Consider the following 18,619-nt stretch of genomic DNA (forward strand, 5'->3'; position numbering starts at 1 on the left):
TTCCGCGGGCCGTGCTTCTTTCCCGTTCCGCGGGCCTGCCGCCGGCCCGGCCGCTCCCTGTGGGCGGCGCTCGGCACGGGCGGCGCCTTCGGCCTCCGCCGCCAGGGGCCGCTGTGGCCGCGCCGCGCGGGAGCGCTTCCGCCGCCGGGCAGCACGCGCGGCCGCCGCCATGAAGCCGGTAGGGGCCGTGAGGGGAGCGGGCGGCGCGGGGAGCGGGGCCCGGGGCTCACGGGCGGACGGGCGGGACGGGGAGCAGTGGTCGCAGCGGCCGGTGCCGCCGGGGCTCCGGGAACTGCAGGGCGGTGCGGGTGCTTTAGGTGGGCACCGGCGGCGCAGCGCAGGCTCGTTTTTCAGCCTGAAACGACCGCTGACCTTTCAGCGCCCTGCCGGTATCCAGCATAGAAAGGGAAGCTTAGGTTGAGCTGACAAAAGTTCCGGGTTCACAGATTCACGGCATGTTCTCAGCTGGAAGGGGCCCGCGAGGACCGCGGAGCCCAGCTCCGACCGGCCCGTACGGGGGTGATCCCACAGGCGTGCGGTTAGCACCGTGCTCCAGCCGCGAGCTCAGGGTTCGGGGAACCGCACCCTGATCCAGCCACTGGTCCCTTTGTAAGGGACGCGTCATCCCTAACGGCGCCTCCGTGCCAGTTCCTCTGCACGGCCTTGCCTTCCCATGCCCCTCGTGAGGTGACGCCTGCCGTGCCCATTCCCATCCCAGCCCCTTGGGAGTGTTTTCTGGGTTTGGCTCTGGCCGCGTGTATTGACCCGAGCCTCCAAGTTTTCCCCGAGCCCGGTTTCTGAGCCGGGTGCCTCCCCGAGCTCTGGCCCCCGTAACTGTTCTGGTACAGCTGCTGTTGTGAGCAGGCAGCCTCGCCAGGTCCCTGCAGCTGCTGGGCAGGGAGAGTTTCAGGCAGGAGAAAGCCAGAGCTCGGCTTGGGGAGGTGTCCTGCAGGAGGACGTTTGCCCCAGGCTGTGGCCTTGGACGTTAAAGTCCCCCGAGGTACTTTAGCGTGTGCTGGGGAACAGCAGCACCCTGAGAAGAGAACAGAGTGCTTGGGAGCACACAAGGAACTGTGCCCTAACAAGCTGTGTACCGTATCTTGCATGTTTAAAAGTGATGGACATAGGTTTTAATAAAAAAGTTGTCAGAGAATGTTTCTGTAAAACATTTGTCACAGTGCTCTCTTCTCAGATATGTAACACGGTTGTGTAAATCTGAGGCTAATTGATGATACTGTTAGCAAGGAACATATTGTTCAGTCCTAATACAAATAGGAACTCAGAGATCTTAAACAGTGGAATAAATTTTGCAAAGACTGTTAACATGTCAGTGACTTGTAGCTTTCTGTTTGTTTTCTAGAGAAAAAACACAAAGCGAGTTCCAAGTTTTCGCAAGTTACTGAGAACTAGTCAAATAAAACTTGACAATAAATTAAAGAATAAACAGTTCAAGCAGAAGAGTGCTGCTAAGAAGTATCGTAAAGAACAAAAGAAGCTAAGGGAGGCTGTCAGAGATGCTATTTCTAGAAAGCCTTTTCCCTTGGAGGAATGCAAGAAGAAACAAGTTGGTAAGTGTTTGCTCAAGTGTGGAGGTTACTGAATATCATGCTGCTTCCTGTTGTAAAAATGGGGAAAACAACATTTCATTTTCTGTATACAAATAGTTGCTGTTCCTGTTGAAAGAACGGGAGACTTTTGAAAAATACAAAATGTGGCCATTCTGGCACCTAAAACTGTTAGTTAAAGATGGTAGAAATGTGTTTGCACTGATCATTATTGGATGTCATAGTAAAGGGGCAGTTTTCTGGGATAACAAAACCCACATGCATAAAGGTCAGTAGCTCCAGGTAGAAGCAAGGCATAAAATGGTCCCAAAAGTGTAGGCAGGGTTAGGTTTTCAAGGGTGACTGTACATGTGGGATCTTAATCTGTAAACATCATCTTCTAAAATAGCTAAAAAATGGGAAGAAAAAGAAGAGGAAGATGCTCTTCCACTGGACATGATGGATGAAGATGACTTAAAATTAATGGAGGATCTGGCCCAAAAAGCATCCTTTTTAACCAGAGATCTTTCTTCTAAGTGAGTTGCAATGTCTCCTTTTCATACTAATTCAGTCTTGTCTGGTTAATATGTAATTAATGTGTAAAGTAATGCATTTATCAGGAGGTCTCTTTCAGTCTGGTGTTTCTTTGCAGCTCTGGTTTAATGTTTCCTCAGCCTGGCAGTACTTCAGTGTTAATGTGTCTCAATGGGTATCAGTGCATTCAGGTGCTCTCTGTTACCTTCAGGGTACTGTCTCTGCAGTGTTCCTTCCTGGGAGGTCCCTGGCTGTGAGATGAGTAGCATCCCTCAAACAAAATAAATGCTTTAACCTGTAAACAAAGTCTTTTTTTTCTATATAGAGTGTTCAGGACATTCTCTGGACTATAGACCCCTATACATATTGCACTGCAAATTGCCAGAAAAAAATAAAAAGGGTTCTGTAAGCCATGTCTGTAAACACATGCAACACCAAAACATTCATACAAAAAATTTGTCACCAGTTTTGTGGACCAAGGCATTGTGTGGAGTTCACAGTGACCTATGTAGAAAGGTAGTGCTCCTAGTTGTAGAATAGTGTTTATAAATACACTTCTACAGAGCTGTCTGGTTACATGATTTTTTTAAAAACTTAGCTTGCCTTTTTTGATGGATGTGAAAAGACTCTCCATGCTGGTGTAGGGTGGTTTTAATTTGTTAATGCTGATTCTGCTTAGTAATTAATAATTTAGTCTAGTTTTGAAGGAAATGGCTTTTATGTACAGAGTTGCAGTTGTGCTGCATGGTCTCTTGTAGCCACACTGCAAGTTCTTGAATTAGAAGAATTTTGTTTTTAAACCTTCCCCTCTATCCTAATTAACTGGGTGTGATATAGGTTTAAAGTCTTGCAAAACTCAAAATTTATTGTGTGGTTTTATTTAGAGATATTTTGCAAAATGTAGTTCTATGTGTCTTACATGCATTATGCCAGAATGTTGTTAGATTGGTAGGAAAACAGTGGAAGTGGTTGCTCTTTTACCTGATTTACTGTTATGGGCTTTTAGTTCCCTTCATAGTGTTCCCTTAAATTGGAGAACTTACCTTTTCAATCTGCTTTACTCTGGTCAGCTACAATCTGTCTTAAAAACTTGTCAGATATTACACCACTCAAAAATTGTGTGCTTGTATTAGCACAGACTAAATACTTACCCTCGTGTACATTTATGTGCAGCTCAGGAGCATACCTGTGAAGGGGTGCCACGCCACGCTGGGTTATTGCTGCTGTCACTGGAGAGGGGTGACACAGGCATTGCCAGTGGGCAGAGCAGAAAAGTGATAGTGATAAAAATAGCCGTGGAGGAGGGTAGATAAAATGGTCGCTGACCCACTCATTGTCATATCCTGGTTAAACCCCACCTGGAAGGACACAGTTAAGGAGGCTCTGGGCTGTTGCCAGTGAGGGATCCTGCTGCTGCTGGAGTGGAGTCCTTCATGACAGGACTGCTTGGGGTGGTTAAACGCGTCTCAGCCCCGCCAGGGCAGCCGCTCTGCTGTGGGGGAGCACGGGGGGAAGGAAGGACAAGTGAAACAGCACCCTGGCCTGGGTGAGAGGCAGCCACTGAATCCAGCTGCTCAGGGATGGCTCTTGTCTAATTACGTGGCTGCTTGATTTAGTTTGCCTCGTATGTTTCAGTGAACCAGCTCACATAAAAAAACGAAAACATGAAAGTGTGATTGAGAAATATGAGAAGGTGCCAAGACGTTTGCAAACAGAGCCCGAAAAAGAACTCATCCATCTGCTCCCCATCAAAGACAAGAGAGGCATAATTCCTCAAGCTGTGGAAAAGCCAGGTAAGACGCAGATTCTGGAACTGGTATAGTAGCCAAGAAGTATATAATTTATTTGTTTAAAATTTCACAGTGTTTATTTTGTGCTTGACGCTAGATACTCTGTTTTTGCAGTTCTCAATGTTGCACATGATGAAGAAGAGGACACAGAAGATATGGAGGAAGCAGAGGGTAATAAAACTTATTGGTTTTTTTTTTTTTTTCCAAATCACTTACATACTGAAAAGTATTTTGCTGTACCCCAAGGAAGTTTGCAATTGAAGTGTATTTTGTTCAGGATGTTTTTGAATATGTTCATTACCATGTTGCCACTAAAGCATAATAATCATTATTCAAAGCTTGCACTCTTACCTATTAGAATCTCAGGAATGGCTGGTTTAAGGTTCTCTTTCTTCAGAATTATTTTGATTTTTTGCCTTGAACTGCTGCTTGCATGAAGTTCCTTTTATCCTTTGTGTCATAGTTGCTAGTAAGAAGGAAATATTAGTCTTACATAAAGAATATCTGTGTGGTTCTATTTTGACTACTTTGAGATCATTTTGAAATGCAGTTCAGGACACAGACTTTTGTAGGCTTTAAGTGTCTGTCTTTGTCTTTAAAATTTTTTACTTAAAACACCAATACCAGGAAACTGTGATGAGTTATGGTCATTTTCTAGTAACTTTGTGACTTCTGGGTCCTTACTGTCTAAATATAATCTGAAGTTGAGGAAGGAGATACTTGTAGCAAAATAATACTCAGAAAACACAAACAAAAACTGTTGTATTTTTAAGAGAAAAAGTGAATGGTGAATAATTCAATACAAATTGCAAAGCACTGCACTTTCTTGGTGTGGTTGGGGTAATACATTGAGTTTATATGTTCCCACTGTACTCAGAACACTATGAGCAGATTCAAAAACATTTAGTCCACTTATTTTTTGCAAGCAAAAGATTTTGAAATGGAGCAAAAATGAGTCTGTATATATTATATATAAGATCTAGCAAAGTCATTCTTAAAGCTTTCTGGACTGTAGAACTTCTTGTGTTAGTCTCTCTTCTTGTGTGGCCTTCCCAGGATACCTGTTTGAAATGCAGTATCTGCAACATGGTATTTGTTAAGTGACTTCCCCTCTTTTCTGACTCTTCACATCTGTGCCAGACTTTAATGAGGAAGCCCTGCCTGTTCTCACTCCTGAGGAAATGGCTGCTCAAAGGAGACAAAAGCTACAGGAGAGGAAGATGCACATAGCTGCCTTAGCATCTGCCATTCTCTCAGAGCCAGACAGCAATGTAGGTACATTTACTTAACCTGCATGTACAAGTGTGTGTGTTGTTCACTAATTCAAGAAGCAAAGATCTGGATGAGCAAACAGTAGCAAAACCCCAAGAATATATGAGTAGAACAAGGAAAAGGTCAGTGTTGTATCACTTTTGTTATTTTTCTTGTTCCTTAAGCATGACCCTTATGTAAGCTCTGATGTCAGGGTTGTATATGATAGTTCTCAATACTTCAGGATATACTAGAAGTTTTCCTGTAATTCTGTGCAAGTTTGTAATAGCAGGATATTTTGAACATTCCTGAGACTAAATTTTTGTTGAGTTATCTATAATTTCCTGGCTCTTTATGCAGTGCTGAGTCTGAGTAACTGCTGAGTTAACGTACCTTGTGCTTGTCCCTTGGTTTGCAGTTAATTTTCATCTGATGTCTGCCTGTTCTCTTCAATCAGATGAAGAAGTTGAAGGAGCTGCGTGCCATGCTGATGGAGCAGGATCCTAACGTGGCTGTGATTGTTAGGAAGCTGGTCATGGTGTCTTTGATGGAGATATTCAAAGATATTGCACCTTCGTACAAAATTCGGCCTCTGACCGAAGCAGAAAAGGCTACCAAGGTGAACTATCAAACTTATTTATAGTGAATGTGAGTGGTTAAGAATGTTTTCAGCTATGCCAGATACTAAGACTGATTTGTTTAATATGATTTCGTGGTTTTGAGCAAAGGGGGCAAATGCACAAATACTTGTGGAAGCTCTAAAGCTGTGACACTTTCAGAAAGAGAGGATTAGCACTAAATTCTTACATACTTCCTTCAATAAGTAGGTGACATGCAGGTGGTAATGGAGGGGAAAAGTAGTGTCTGAAAGTGGTATACCAAACCTGGGTGACTTTCCTCATGAGCCTTGGAATAAGGACCTGCACTAAAGAGAGTTAGAAAGCAAATTATGCAGTATTGTCACCTAACTGGCATAGATTTCTTTGTAACGTGTTCAAAAATTTGCTGAACAAATGCAGAGTAACTTGCTTTCTGGAGCTTGTTTTTAACCAATTTTTAGAAGGTTTTTTGGATATAGTTTTAGTGCAGTTTGGAGTCATGGTTTTAAAATAGCATCTAGTTGATAATGGTACTTCAAGCTCTATAAATGAAATAGGCCTCGTTGGAAAAAGCCCTCTGAACACATCTGTGGAAAAATGCAGATATGTTTTATTTTTAATACATTTCTAGGAATGTCTGTCTAGAAGAAAAATCTACTTAGATATCTGATATTTGTTTTTAAATATCAATTTTTTTTTCACCACCATTGGCTAATTTCCGTATTTAGCTCTCCAAATAAAATCTCATTTCAATTATGTTTACAGGTTAAAAAAGAAACACAGAAACTGAGAGAATTTGAAGAAGGCCTTGTAAGCCAGTATAAATTTTACTTGGAAAATCTGGAACAAACAATTAAAGGTACAGTTAACACTTCTCACTTTTCACAGTAAAGGCAAAATTGTTTGCAGCAGTTTCCCTCCTCTGAATGAATGGTACCTTCTGTCTTTGAGATAGCACTTGCACATGCAGTCACTAAAAATTTAAATATTTACAAGATCATCATCATTCTGAAGAGTAATCACTAAAAATAATTTTTTTTGCAGATTGGAAGCAAAGGAAATTGAAGAAAAGCAATGTTATCTCATTAAAGGCATATAAAGGTCTAGCAGAGGTAGCAGTGAAGTGCCTGTGTGAGCTGCTTGTAACCCTACCCCACTTCAACTTCCACAATAACATTATTGTTCTCATTGTTCCACTCATGAATGATCCATCAAAAATGGTAAGTGATTTTCTGATTAGAGAAACAGTTCTTGTTTTGTGTGAAAAATAATTATTTCTGAGCTTTAGTCCACAATATCCAGATCTTTCGGCCATATGTGTTCACTATTTTACAGGCTGTGTGCACTTTGTAATTAGTAAATACCATGGGTACTGTCTGTTACTGGCTGTTGTTATTGATTTGGCTTTACAGAACAATTTCTGTGTTTTGCTTTTCAGATTTCTGAACTGTGTGTTGAGGCTGTTAAGAAGCTCTTTAAACAGGACAAGTTGGGCTATGCTTCACTTGGTGTAGTTAAAGTAATTTCTGGCCTTGTGAGGGGTAGAAATTATGATGTCAGACCTGAGGTAAGAGCCTTTCTGTTATACCTCACAATATTCTTCTGTCAAAAGTTTCAAAAATCCCCAAATGTTAAAGTTACTGCAGCTGCTGGCTAGAGACAAGCAGAATTTCCTCACTCTGGCAGACCATAGACAGTTCAGGATTAGGCTGAGGCAGAGAATTAGAGAGGTGTGGGGCAAGGGAAGGAGACTGGGAGGCAGAGATCAGATGTGCCAGAGACATGGCTTAAGTCAGGCAGGGAGAGGCAAATGGTGGAATGGATAGAAATGGACAGTACTGGGGAAGGAGCTGGGAGCAGGGATCAAGAGATACAGGTGTGAAGGAACAGGAGGGGAGTAAACAGAAGAACCTTTGACCAGCAAAGCCCACTAGATGGAGTGGAATTCAGAATTTCTTACCCTAGTTCCTATCAAGTTGTAGATGACCTTTCATTGTATTTATTTTATTTTACAATAGGTGTTAAAAGTATTTCTTCACTTAAGAATTAAGGAAGTAGAATTACAAAAAGATTCTGAAGACATTGCACCAAAGAAAAGGTTCATGACTTACAAAGAGAAAAGAAAAAATCTTTCCAGAATGCAAAGAAAGGTACGACATGTGCTTTCTCATGCTCTACTTCTGTTACTTAGTGTAGCAATTTGTTCTAGCAGTGATTGCACAGCTGCTGTTGCCATTGTTAACTCTCACATCTGTGATCAATTTTTGCATGGTACTTGAAAATTTATTAGGTTCTAGAGGGAATTTAATTATCTCCCTATTTTTTCCTGTTTCCTGTGTTGATAATGTTTTTGATTGGTTGTTTCTGATAGGACAAGGGTTACCCTGTAGAATCGCAGGGTGGCTTAAGCAACTCACCAAGCATAGAAAATTTATTCTCTGGGTATCTTTTCTACCTGGATATCCAGACTGGTTGGAAACATTGGATCTGTTGTCTTAAAATCAACTGTATATTTTCAGTGGAGGAAAGCAGAAGAGAAACTGGAACGAGAACTCCTGGAAGCTGAAGCATCAGAAAGTAAAGAAAAGAAACTGAAGCTGGTAAATAATTGAGACATTATTTCCCTGTTTTAGCAGAGTGGCAGCTCCTAACCCTTTTGTAACTAAGTGTCTTCCCTCCATCCCAACCTGGCAGCATTCCACTTCTCTAGATCTTTGCCTGTGACAGATCTAGGTTTTAGTAAACCACACTCTCAGTTTAGCCTGGAAGGCCAGTGTAGCCATTCCTATTCCCATTGTGCTGGTCTGCTCAAAGTGGTATTGAATCCATTGACAAAAGTGCTCCAGATGCCTGTTCCACAGGACACTGTGTAGTGGGGTACAGCCTCTCAGAGTGGCCTTTAGGCAAAGGAGGGGTGTGGCTGTAGGCAGGAGAGAGCCAGGAGCAGGAGAGCACTGGAGGACTTGAGCTTTTCAGTGTAAGAAGAGCAGAAATGGCAGTGCCAGGACTGGTTGGGAAGGCCTGAGTGCAGGCTTGGACAGAGAAAACCATTTCAGCTGAGTTTAAGTGAAATAGAAATGTTTATTTCACGTGATTAAGTATTTTTGTTTTCTTTCCTTCAGCACACAGAGACCTTGAATATTGTATTTGTAACTTACTTCAGGATCTTGAAGAAAGCTCAGAAGTCTCCACTTTTGCCAGCTGTGCTAGAAGGTCTTGCAAAGTAAGAACAGACTACCTTCTCTTGTGTGTGTTGGAAAAGATATAAAGCACTAAAGAAATTCTTGTCTCTGAAAGGGATTTAAGCAGTGAGAAAAGATAGTCCCTGATAAATTAGTTGAAATTCATTTATTTCTCTGCTGAAGTTTTCTGCTATTTCCAAAACCATTTCACGTGTGATTTGAAATTCCACGAGATAGAATTGATGTGGTGCAAACGCCTCAGGGTGTGATTCCATTCTTTTGTCTGATTAGTTGCTAAAGGACACAAGCATGTCTTTAATGCTCTAGAAAAGCCATGTATAGTATGTTGGGGGCTGAATTATTCTTTCCTGTGAAGATAGTAAATGTTCAGCATTTGATTTAGCCTGCTTTTAAGGTGTGGATCTTGGCAATTCAGAACGCTTTGAACTGAGTTTACAGATAATGTCTATAATTTAAATTGCAGGTTTGCTCATCTCATAAATGTGGAATTTTTTGATGACCTATTGATTGTCCTTCATTCTCTTATTGCATCTGGGGTAAGTTGAATTTTATTCCAGTTTTTTTCTTAAAATGACTTTCTTTTGGGTACTTAAATCAGTTTTGTATTCTTAGGATTTAAGCTATCGTGAGAGTCTTCATTGCATTCTCAGTGCTTTTCATATACTCTCTGGTCAAGGTAGGAGATTTTTAAAAACTAACCTTTGTTTAATATTGCCTGGTAAATAAATGGAGTAAATGTGTTTATTTGGGATTATGTTTATAGGTGATGTTCTTAACATTGATCCAATGAAATTTTACACACATCTGTACAAGACACTGTTCAGCCTACATGCAGGTAATTCCAGACTTCTGTTTTCACTGTTCACCTACATAATGATAATGATATTCTGTTTCCTTGCTATCAAAGCCTTTATGTAGCATTAAGAAACTACACTTTTTTAAGATATCTGATTTCTGAGAAGATTGTTGTCTGGTTTAGCCTACTTTTTTTTTCTCGAGTTGCACATTGCATTACTGCAATACAAATACTTGAATTATTATTACAATACATGGTAACGGGTTCTAATTGTGTCATTTCATTAGGAAGTGCCAAATATTTGATCTTGGATAAGTATTTAGTCTGTCCTCAATTTTTTTACTTCCTTATAATTATTTCTTTCAGTTGCAATTTAAAAATTCCTGTCTTTTTTCTCTAATTCTCTCTTCAATAAAGAAAAAAAAACTGATTTTTCAATATAATTCTAAAAATAATTGAAGTTTATATTCTGCTTTAAAAATTTTTCTAGTATATATTTCTGATTTTTATAATGGTAACATTTTTATGATCTATTCTAGATTTTCCAGTAATTCTGAGAAGTTGAAAAATTGATGAAAAAATATTTATAAAATTTGAAATTAGCATCATTTAACTTCAGAAATGTGGATTCACTAGGAATAAACTATTAAGAATAAATATTCTGCTGTTCTGGATGGGTAAAATACTAGATCTTTTCACTTTTTAATAGTTTATGGAAAATGATACAATGAATGCATTTAGGATTAAAACAGTAGCTGAATTCTAATCAGCATTGTTTATAACACTAATAAGCAGTGTTTAATGATTAGATACTTTTGATGGAATAAGTATTTTCTTAGAAAGGAGCACAGAAACAGTGTTACATTTTTTCTGTTCAAAGCTGGACTATTTTACCACAAAAGGGTGGATGTTTAATGTGTGCATCACATGAGAGGGGTCTGAGCCCCCCAGCTTCCACACTGCTCTCAGCTCCAGTGCCAGCCCCTAGCAGGGTACACAATGGCCATGAAGTGATTCTTTACTCTTTGTGTGGAATTCTGCTTTTGAGGTGGCACCAACGAGGACATAGGGATTGTGCTGCAGTGCCTGGATGTCATGTTTGCCAAGAGGAGAAAGCAAGTGTCCCAGCAACGAGCTCTTGCTTTCCTAAAGCGACTTTCCATCCTTGCTCTTCATGTACTTCCAAATTCCAGTGTTGGCATCTTGGCAACAAACAGGGTATTCATGCAAGTAAGTTTTACTTGTTCAGATTTTTAGCTTACTGGCTGTAAGTTACGGAATTTTTTTTTTGTTAAAATGATTTTGTGCAAATTTTTTAAGGCATCTTTAACAAGAATGATGAAAACAGAATATGTTTAAATGGTGCTGAAACTGACTGAAGTGGAATGAATCCTGAAACTGACTCAACTGTGTTATAATTGGGTGGGTAGTATAAACAACTCAGTTTCTGTTTTGTTTTTTTTTTTTGTGTTGTAGACATTCCCAAGGATGGACCTCTTACTAGACAATGAATCTCAAGGCAGTGGAGTTTATCTCCCAGAATTAGAGGAACCAGAGCATTGCAATGCCCAGAATACAGCACTGTGGGAGCTGCATCTACTGCAGGTTTGTGAGTCACTCAGGGATTTGGGAAGTAACAGCAGTAAGTAGCTGCTCAATGTTTAGGTGCTTTGCATAAATGGAGAGCAAAGGTCTTCAGGCTTATCTGTTAGATCTTGGCCCATATGAGCCTATTCCAGCAGAGTGGAGGAAGAAGACCACCACAGTGGTGTGGAAGGATGAGCTCAGAAGGGGATGTTGTACATCCCCTGTTATAATACCACGCTGGTTCCTACTGCAGGTTGCCTTATTACATTCCTTTGGGGACTTTTTAGAACTATAAAGTTCCCTTGCAGTCCAGCCCTTCTTCCAAGAGGAGCTGACACCTTGATCTGTCATTCCAGTCAGGGTTTGGAGGGGGCTTCCTCTGCCCTTGGTCCCTGTTTTCTGGGAGTAGGAATTATCTAACTGTGGAGAGTCATGCTCACAGCATGATATGAGGGAATAAATGCATGACATTAATCCCACAAACTGACTGATTTTGAGGTACTCAGTTTCTAAAATAAAAGCAGACCTTCCATTTTATGAATTGGAAATAAACATGAGATTCTGTAGATGAATACATTATCCCTTACTGTCTGTCTACTGCCTTCATTCTTCCTTTCTTTCAGAGACATTATCATCCAACAGTGCAGAAATTTGCATCTCACCTTATTGCTGGAGCTCCAACTGAAGGCTCAGGAGCTCTTCCACTTGATTTGAGCCAAAGGTGAGTTATCAAAGAGTTCCTTTATTTATAATGGGTCCTGAAAGGAAGCTGTTGCTTATACTATATTAAAGGAATTCCTAAAAATAACAAAAAACTCTGGTCTTCAAACTCTCTTTCTTCTTCTGCCAGTACAGAATGCAGAATGCTGGCTGCCTTTTTTTTGTTTTTTCCCTTTTTTTTCCCTTTTGAGACTTGTTGCCAGGCTGTGACAAGGGTAAACATCTCAAAGTGCAGTGTGTTTTCTTCCTCTGGGAGCAAAATATCTTGAGCAGCAGCCCTGATCTGAATATGGATCAGGATCACTGAACTGGGGCTGTTCAGTGGAAACTAGAACCCAAGTTGCAGTGTAAGGTCTGTACAGGTTAAAACATGAGAACAGCCATCCAGGCTCAGACTGAGATCTAATTCAGCATTATTTATCTAATGCCATTTTTCTTTCACTGTTTATTTACTGTAGGTCTGCTACAGAACTTTTTGAGATGTATTGTATGAAGGGAATGACCTTTAATCCTCCTGTTGCATCAGTAACACCCAGAAGAAAGGTACTGTTCTCATTGCTCTGTGTCTTTTTTTAACCATGTGACACACCAATATAACCTGAATCTGCTGGCTCACTATGCAGTGCCAGCCATTGGCACACTCAGTGTGGCTTTCTGGGTTCTGTACTTTCTGCATCAAGTACATTTTTTAAATTGGGATAAGACAGGACTGAGTATAAGGAAGGAAAAATAGCTCTATAAATAGTCCTACCTCCCACAGCATCAGTTAACACAGCAAGATTAATATGGTAGCTGTTATTTTGCACTTTGCAGTGGTTCATTGCAGATTTCTTGGCTCTCTTCTGTAATGATGAACGAATGTTTGTTCAAAAAGCAATAATAAAAAGCCAGCTCTTTCCCCAGGGTGGGTAGTTGCCAAGACAGCTGGATTTCCAGAGCCTTTGATTCAGTGTGTTGAGGGATGCTTATCCTGTAGTGTCACTGCAGCTTTAAAGTGGAAATTTGTGGGGAACAAAAGGTTAAAGTAAAAAGAGGGGAAATGGGGGAAGTGTGTTTATATCCTCAGTGCTGGATGTGTTCCAGATGCCAGCCTCCATTAAATGTCCAGTTAGTGGTGTGTCCTTTCAAAGGTGATAATTTTCCTTCTTTCTAATGCAAACATTATAACCTATTAACCTTGCCAGTGCTGCACTTTGTAACTCAGTAATGTCAGTTGAAGCCTTGAGAGCACAATTTCTTTTTCAATTTTAGAGAAGCAACTTCTGAAAATGTGTTTGTACTTATTCAGTTGTTTTATAATGACTCCTTGATATGTGTGTCCTGCTGGGGAATTACATGAGTAGCTCTGACAGAGCAAGGCTGAGAACAGCAGATGGGAGAAAACCAAGGAAAAGCACAAGCTCCTTTAGGGAGCAGACACAGTGGATCATGTTGCAAGATGACAAAGTGTGCATAGATGGCTATCTATAATGGACCTAAGTGGGAAAATTACCTTGGGGTCTTTCCTGCTCTATGGCTGTTTGGCTCATTTAACAAATTTTGGCAGTTATCTGAGTTTTACCCTGTGTTCTGCATGTCCTTTGTGTGCCAGGCTGCCAGGCTGTCAGCACCTCCCTGCTCTTGACACAAGCTCTGCACTGGAGCCCTGTGCACCGCTAAAGAGAGGCTCTCATTTCTCCATGAGTGCACAAACTACTTGGCTCTGGAAATGTAAAACTTTCACAGGGAAGTTTAAATCCTGTACGTGATCATCGTTCTTTATTTGAGCACCAGGCAAATGCAGGGCTCCAGGTGTGGCTGGAGGCAGAAGGGTGAGGGCATTCCTTTCTGACTCACCTGTGCTGTGGGCATCGTTGCCTTTTGGTCAGAGGTGCTTATTTGTAAATGTGTGCTGTCACCAAACTGTGCTTGGTTTGTATTTGTAAGGTGTGTTGAACAGGAGGCAGTGTGTGAGCCCCCAGCCCTGAGCTGGAAGCCATGGCTGTGTGCAGTAGGTAATCTTCTGAGGCCCAGCTTGGCACAAACCAGAAAAGCCTCACCAAACCCACGAGCTTGCGAAGGACTGCCTGACACGGTGCCAGTTGAACAGGTCTGGTGTAGATGACTGTGACCACAGGAGAGAAACAAGACTGCTGAACTAAGGTAGGCATGGAAAACAGGGCCTTGTTCAGTAATACAACTCATATTCTGTAATTTTCAGGACACCTTCTCGCCTATGGATTCATTTGTAGATGAAGAACTAAACAAACAGCTTCAACAACACATCAGTGAGACTGCTGCCCACAAACCCTTGGATTTTGCTAAGCACTTGAAGGAATCATCCTTGGCATAAATGTACCCATCAATCAAGTTCACTTGGATTCTTAATTATGGAGAAAAATTGCCTGAAAGAAATCACCAGTCATCATAAAAGGAATACAAGCAGGCTTTTGTGTGACTATAGAAACACAGGAAAATGTAACAGCAGCTTTTCACACAGTTACAGGCCTGTCCCCCTAACCAACAAACCCCTGTTCAGAGGGCTGGGGAATCACAATGAACTGTCATGTCAGTGTTTTAAAAATATACAAACCCAAATAATTTAAGAATTGTTTGCAACCATGCACAACTGTATTTTTCTTTATGTATTTTTCTAATTTTTATAAAAGAATATAGACATACGTGTTTCTGCAAACTCACTGGGTTGTCCTGATAACTTAATAAATATTTTGAAAATGTTAACATAATATTGACCTTTTGATGTCTGAGTTACCTAGACATTTGGACTATGTATTGCATTTATCCTGTTTTTCTTCTGATGTCTTCTAACCATTTATCTCATCTTGAAATTATTTTAAATTTGGTGGTTTTATCCCCTCTGATGAGTCTTGACATTGGCAAATTAAGAATACTGAATTTCAGTTCTAAGCTGTCATCACGATTGAGTGCTCTACTGCAGTGTCTTCAATAAAGCATTGCTGTCAAGAATACTGGACAAATACAAGGTAAGAATGTTTGTTGGTTTTTTTTGTTTTGTTTTTTTTCTGGTAGGTAATTCTGTCCACATTCTCCAAATATTATTATTGTCTGAATGTTTTTGAATCCATTTTGAGCTGCATGTTGACTTTGCAAAGAGCAGGTGAAATACATGAAATAATTTAAAGGTGAGTATTGTCTTTATGTGAATTGCATTGTACAGGGGAATGTAGTGGGCTGTCCCTGGCTGACAGCTAATGCACTTCTGTAGGGCTTAATCTGTGTGTAAGTTTGCAAAGCTTTCCTTTAAGTCAGAAAATATCTTATTTTCTCTAGGGTATTTAGTTCTTTTTCCTGATTTCTGGTTCTTAGATGGTTTTACAATTAATTTATTTCTCTTTTTAAAAGTTTTCAGTATTGATCACACTAGTTCACCAACTTTCAAGTAATTAAACATAAATTTACAAACATTTTAGAACAGACATCTGTATTAAGGGATTAGAAAAGACCTATGTATTATACTATACATATAAAATATGTATAATGTATATACATATGTATGTATATATGTATACATATGTATATACATATGTATATGTATATACATACATAGGTATGTAGTATACTATATGTACTGTGAGGACTACAAACCTGCATGCCTAATACTGGTGGTTACACACGTTTCTGTCTGCTTGGGCTGTCATTCCCATTGATTTTCAGTAGTTCATTTTACTTTGCTTGTTAAGTGTTTGCAAATACAGATGTGATTTGAATTCTGCAAAATTCCAAGGGGGCCATTTGTCACTACCTTTGTCAGTTCAGGAAGGCAAAAACAAAGGTTCAACATCTTAAACCATTTATTTTTTTACAACATATACAAATACAGTTCATTCAAGTCAGCAGAGAGAAAACAGTCCAGGTGGAAAAGTCACTTTTAAAATTGTTCATTTTACAGAGTTTCCAAACATATAAAGACTGGCACATAGTGATGTTGCATTGTCAGAATATTTTGACATGCTTGAAGAGGCAGAGGAAGACAACTGTACACGTCATTCTGAAAGAGCTTATACATCTGTTGGAGCAAAATCTATTTACTGCTATTTATTTTTGTGCTTAATTTGCTAACTCTGCCAAATGTCTATCACTATTTAAGTTACAGAATTTTTATCACAGACAGGAAAAAATTGCCACCATTGGTACATTTAGTGGGCTACCCTAAAAGTAAACTGAGTTTTATAGTGGAATAGTAACAGCCAGTGATTAAAAACCAGATGTTAATTGAAGCAGTTGAAGAGCAGAACAGACAGGTGAGTTTCAGAAGCTGCAGACTTAGCCTGTAAAGCTACTAGCAACGTTTTCTCTTTTTGAAAACAAACTATGAATGTAAGAGAAAGTGTTCTTGAAATATCTGGATGCTTCTGTGTTGTTTAATTCTCAAAAGCCTGTGAGGTCTAGAAGCAGACACCTGCCTAAAAGCAGCTATTCAGACACCTCACCTAGTAATATTTGTGAGCAAGGATAAAAGTGTCACTAGGCTTAAAAAACCAAGAAGTGAGATAGTATTTTTAGTGTTCTGGCCGCTCTTGCTGGGTCAGAGAGCCAGAAGCAGGAAGCCCTTAGGGCGGAGGGGGAAGCAGCTCCTGGGGTCCCGCAATTCCCACAGGCAGAGAGCTCTGCACGCACGGGAGCTGGGACTGCCCAGCTTTTGGCCCTCACAGTCACACACTGCCAGCACCACGTGCTGCACAGGAAAAGGTAAGACTGATAGAAAAGGAGCAGTTTTTAAATAGCACAGAATAAAATACTTTCGTGTTTTGTGTCCAACAGGCAATGGAGCAGGAGAAGCAGCAGATTTCCACCTGAAAAGTGTGCAGTGCAAGGCCTGCTACTGCTCAGAGACTACATGTTTCTGGAAGATGTTGATTATTTACATTCCTTTCTTTCAAACTTTATCCTGGAAGCTGCTTCCTGTAAATAGTTTGTAATGTAAAAATAAATGTATTTTCCTAATTGATGTCCATACTCACCCAGAAGCATGGAAAAGCACAAAGTTATTTTGTCAGTTTTGTCATAGGAATGTGTGGACAGATTCCTGCAGAAACAAAAACTGTGGCTAAACAGAATAAACATTCCTATTAGCATAACAACTTAGCACATGAAAACTCTTTAACTGGGCTTTCACAAAAGTTAACAACTCCCCCTTGCTCTTTAATGCTTCAAGTGGTATTGAATTTCCACTATGAACCAACAAGAGGAAGGGCACTGCAATTCTTTCCCAAATTCACCCCAAAGTGTATCATGTTTCACCAAGAAAAGTTTACCTGGATATTTACCAATACCTAAAGTTTAAATTACTTGATGCATGTACTTTAATGAAAATACTGGAGCAGGTTCATTAGCCTTACACAATTCCAGATGTCTACAGGCTACAAAGTTAGGGTTTCTAAATAAAAAGCCAAATATTTTGCTGTTCTCTTTCACTGTGATAAACAGCAGACAAAGGAGGTTTTGACTGCGATTGATTGATGAAGATACTCACGTTAAGAAGCTATTCCCACTGCTAAATTGTGTTAGCAGAAATAGTACAAAACTGCTGATTTTAAATGCCCACAAGACTTCAGGCTAGTGTTAGGTCTGTGGTGCACAATATGACGACTACTGATGTCCCCTTTGCTTCCCCATGATTTTATTTTTTTTTTGTTTTTATATCTATGTGACAGAAAAGCACTAGTGGATGACAACAAGGGTATAAGAACTTTCTATGTTGAATCCAGCTAATTAGCAAGGGTGTCTGCCAGCCTAACGTGATACTACAGGCGATATTAAGAATTTTCAGAGCTGCTGAAGATAAAAAACCCCCAAAACCCAAAAAACCACATCAACAAAAAGCAAAAGCCAAACAGGTATGGGCAAACTACAGGACATTAAGCATTGCTTTTAAAATGCCACAAAAACACCAGAAAGAAAAAATTTCTCAGTGACATCAAACTGTTACAGTGTTAAAATAACAGAATGAAGGTAACATTTAAAAAAATTTACATTAGTTGAACTGTGCAGCAGGTTGATGTTTTTCCCAGTAATTCCAAAGTATTCCACAGCAAACTACGCATACAGAACTATGTGTAAGTTGTCACTAAGATTTTGCTCAGGCTCAGTCCTTTCCTTGGCAGGGTGTGGAGGGAGCACGTCCCTCACAGGGGCTGCTACTGTTGGACCTGGTAAGGAGTGACAGGCTGAGCTGGCTGGGGGTCATGTTGCTGATTTGTAAAATGCTGATTTGGTACATAAATTCAAAACTTAACTTTTGTGAAAGATGAGCAATGGGAAGGGCATGGCCTCTGTGAGGACATGCCACTGAGAAATTTGACTTTTTTGTGTGCCTGTGGTTATTTTTCTGAAAGCTGGAAGTGACCTCAAGAGGGCACTTTTTTGCTTTGGTAAGTGGCTACTTTATAGGCATTTTCTGTAGTGTATAGTGAAAGACTTCACAGTTTCTGGTGACAGAATGCAGGTTCTGTCTGCTTGTTTATATGCCAGTCAATAACTTTATTTTATTTCATTTTCTTATTCATGATGGTGGGGGGGTGCATTAGCTGTCATGAGACCACTGCCTGTAACTTCTTTCCTCTAGTGAAGTAAC

At 40.2% G+C, this 18,619-nt stretch overlaps 1 protein-coding gene across 1 annotated transcript; it reads left to right on the plus strand.

The window, feature by feature from the left end:
• The first annotated feature begins 129 nt into the window (after positions 1–129).
• NOC3L (NOC3 like DNA replication regulator) lies at positions 130–18,614 on the plus strand. The gene is made up of 22 exons (XM_041415281.1): positions 130–178; positions 1,361–1,568; positions 1,954–2,080; positions 3,714–3,871; positions 3,983–4,039; positions 5,009–5,139; positions 5,577–5,738; positions 6,484–6,577; positions 6,763–6,938; positions 7,157–7,285; positions 7,737–7,868; positions 8,238–8,318; positions 8,841–8,941; positions 9,385–9,457; positions 9,534–9,597; positions 9,685–9,756; positions 10,766–10,947; positions 11,194–11,322; positions 11,928–12,025; positions 12,483–12,567; positions 14,225–15,008; positions 16,807–18,614. The coding sequence occupies exons 1-21, from the start codon at positions 170–172 to the stop codon at positions 14,354–14,356; spliced, it is 2,400 nt and encodes a 799-aa protein (XP_041271215.1). The 5' UTR covers positions 130–169; the 3' UTR covers positions 14,357–15,008; positions 16,807–18,614.
• Positions 18,615–18,619: the final 5 nt, after the last annotated feature.

Source organism: Onychostruthus taczanowskii, unplaced genomic scaffold (assembly GCF_017590055.1).
Source record: "Onychostruthus taczanowskii isolate IOZ18803 unplaced genomic scaffold, ASM1759005v1 scaffold5, whole genome shotgun sequence".
NCBI lineage: Eukaryota > Metazoa > Chordata > Aves > Passeriformes > Passeridae > Onychostruthus > Onychostruthus taczanowskii.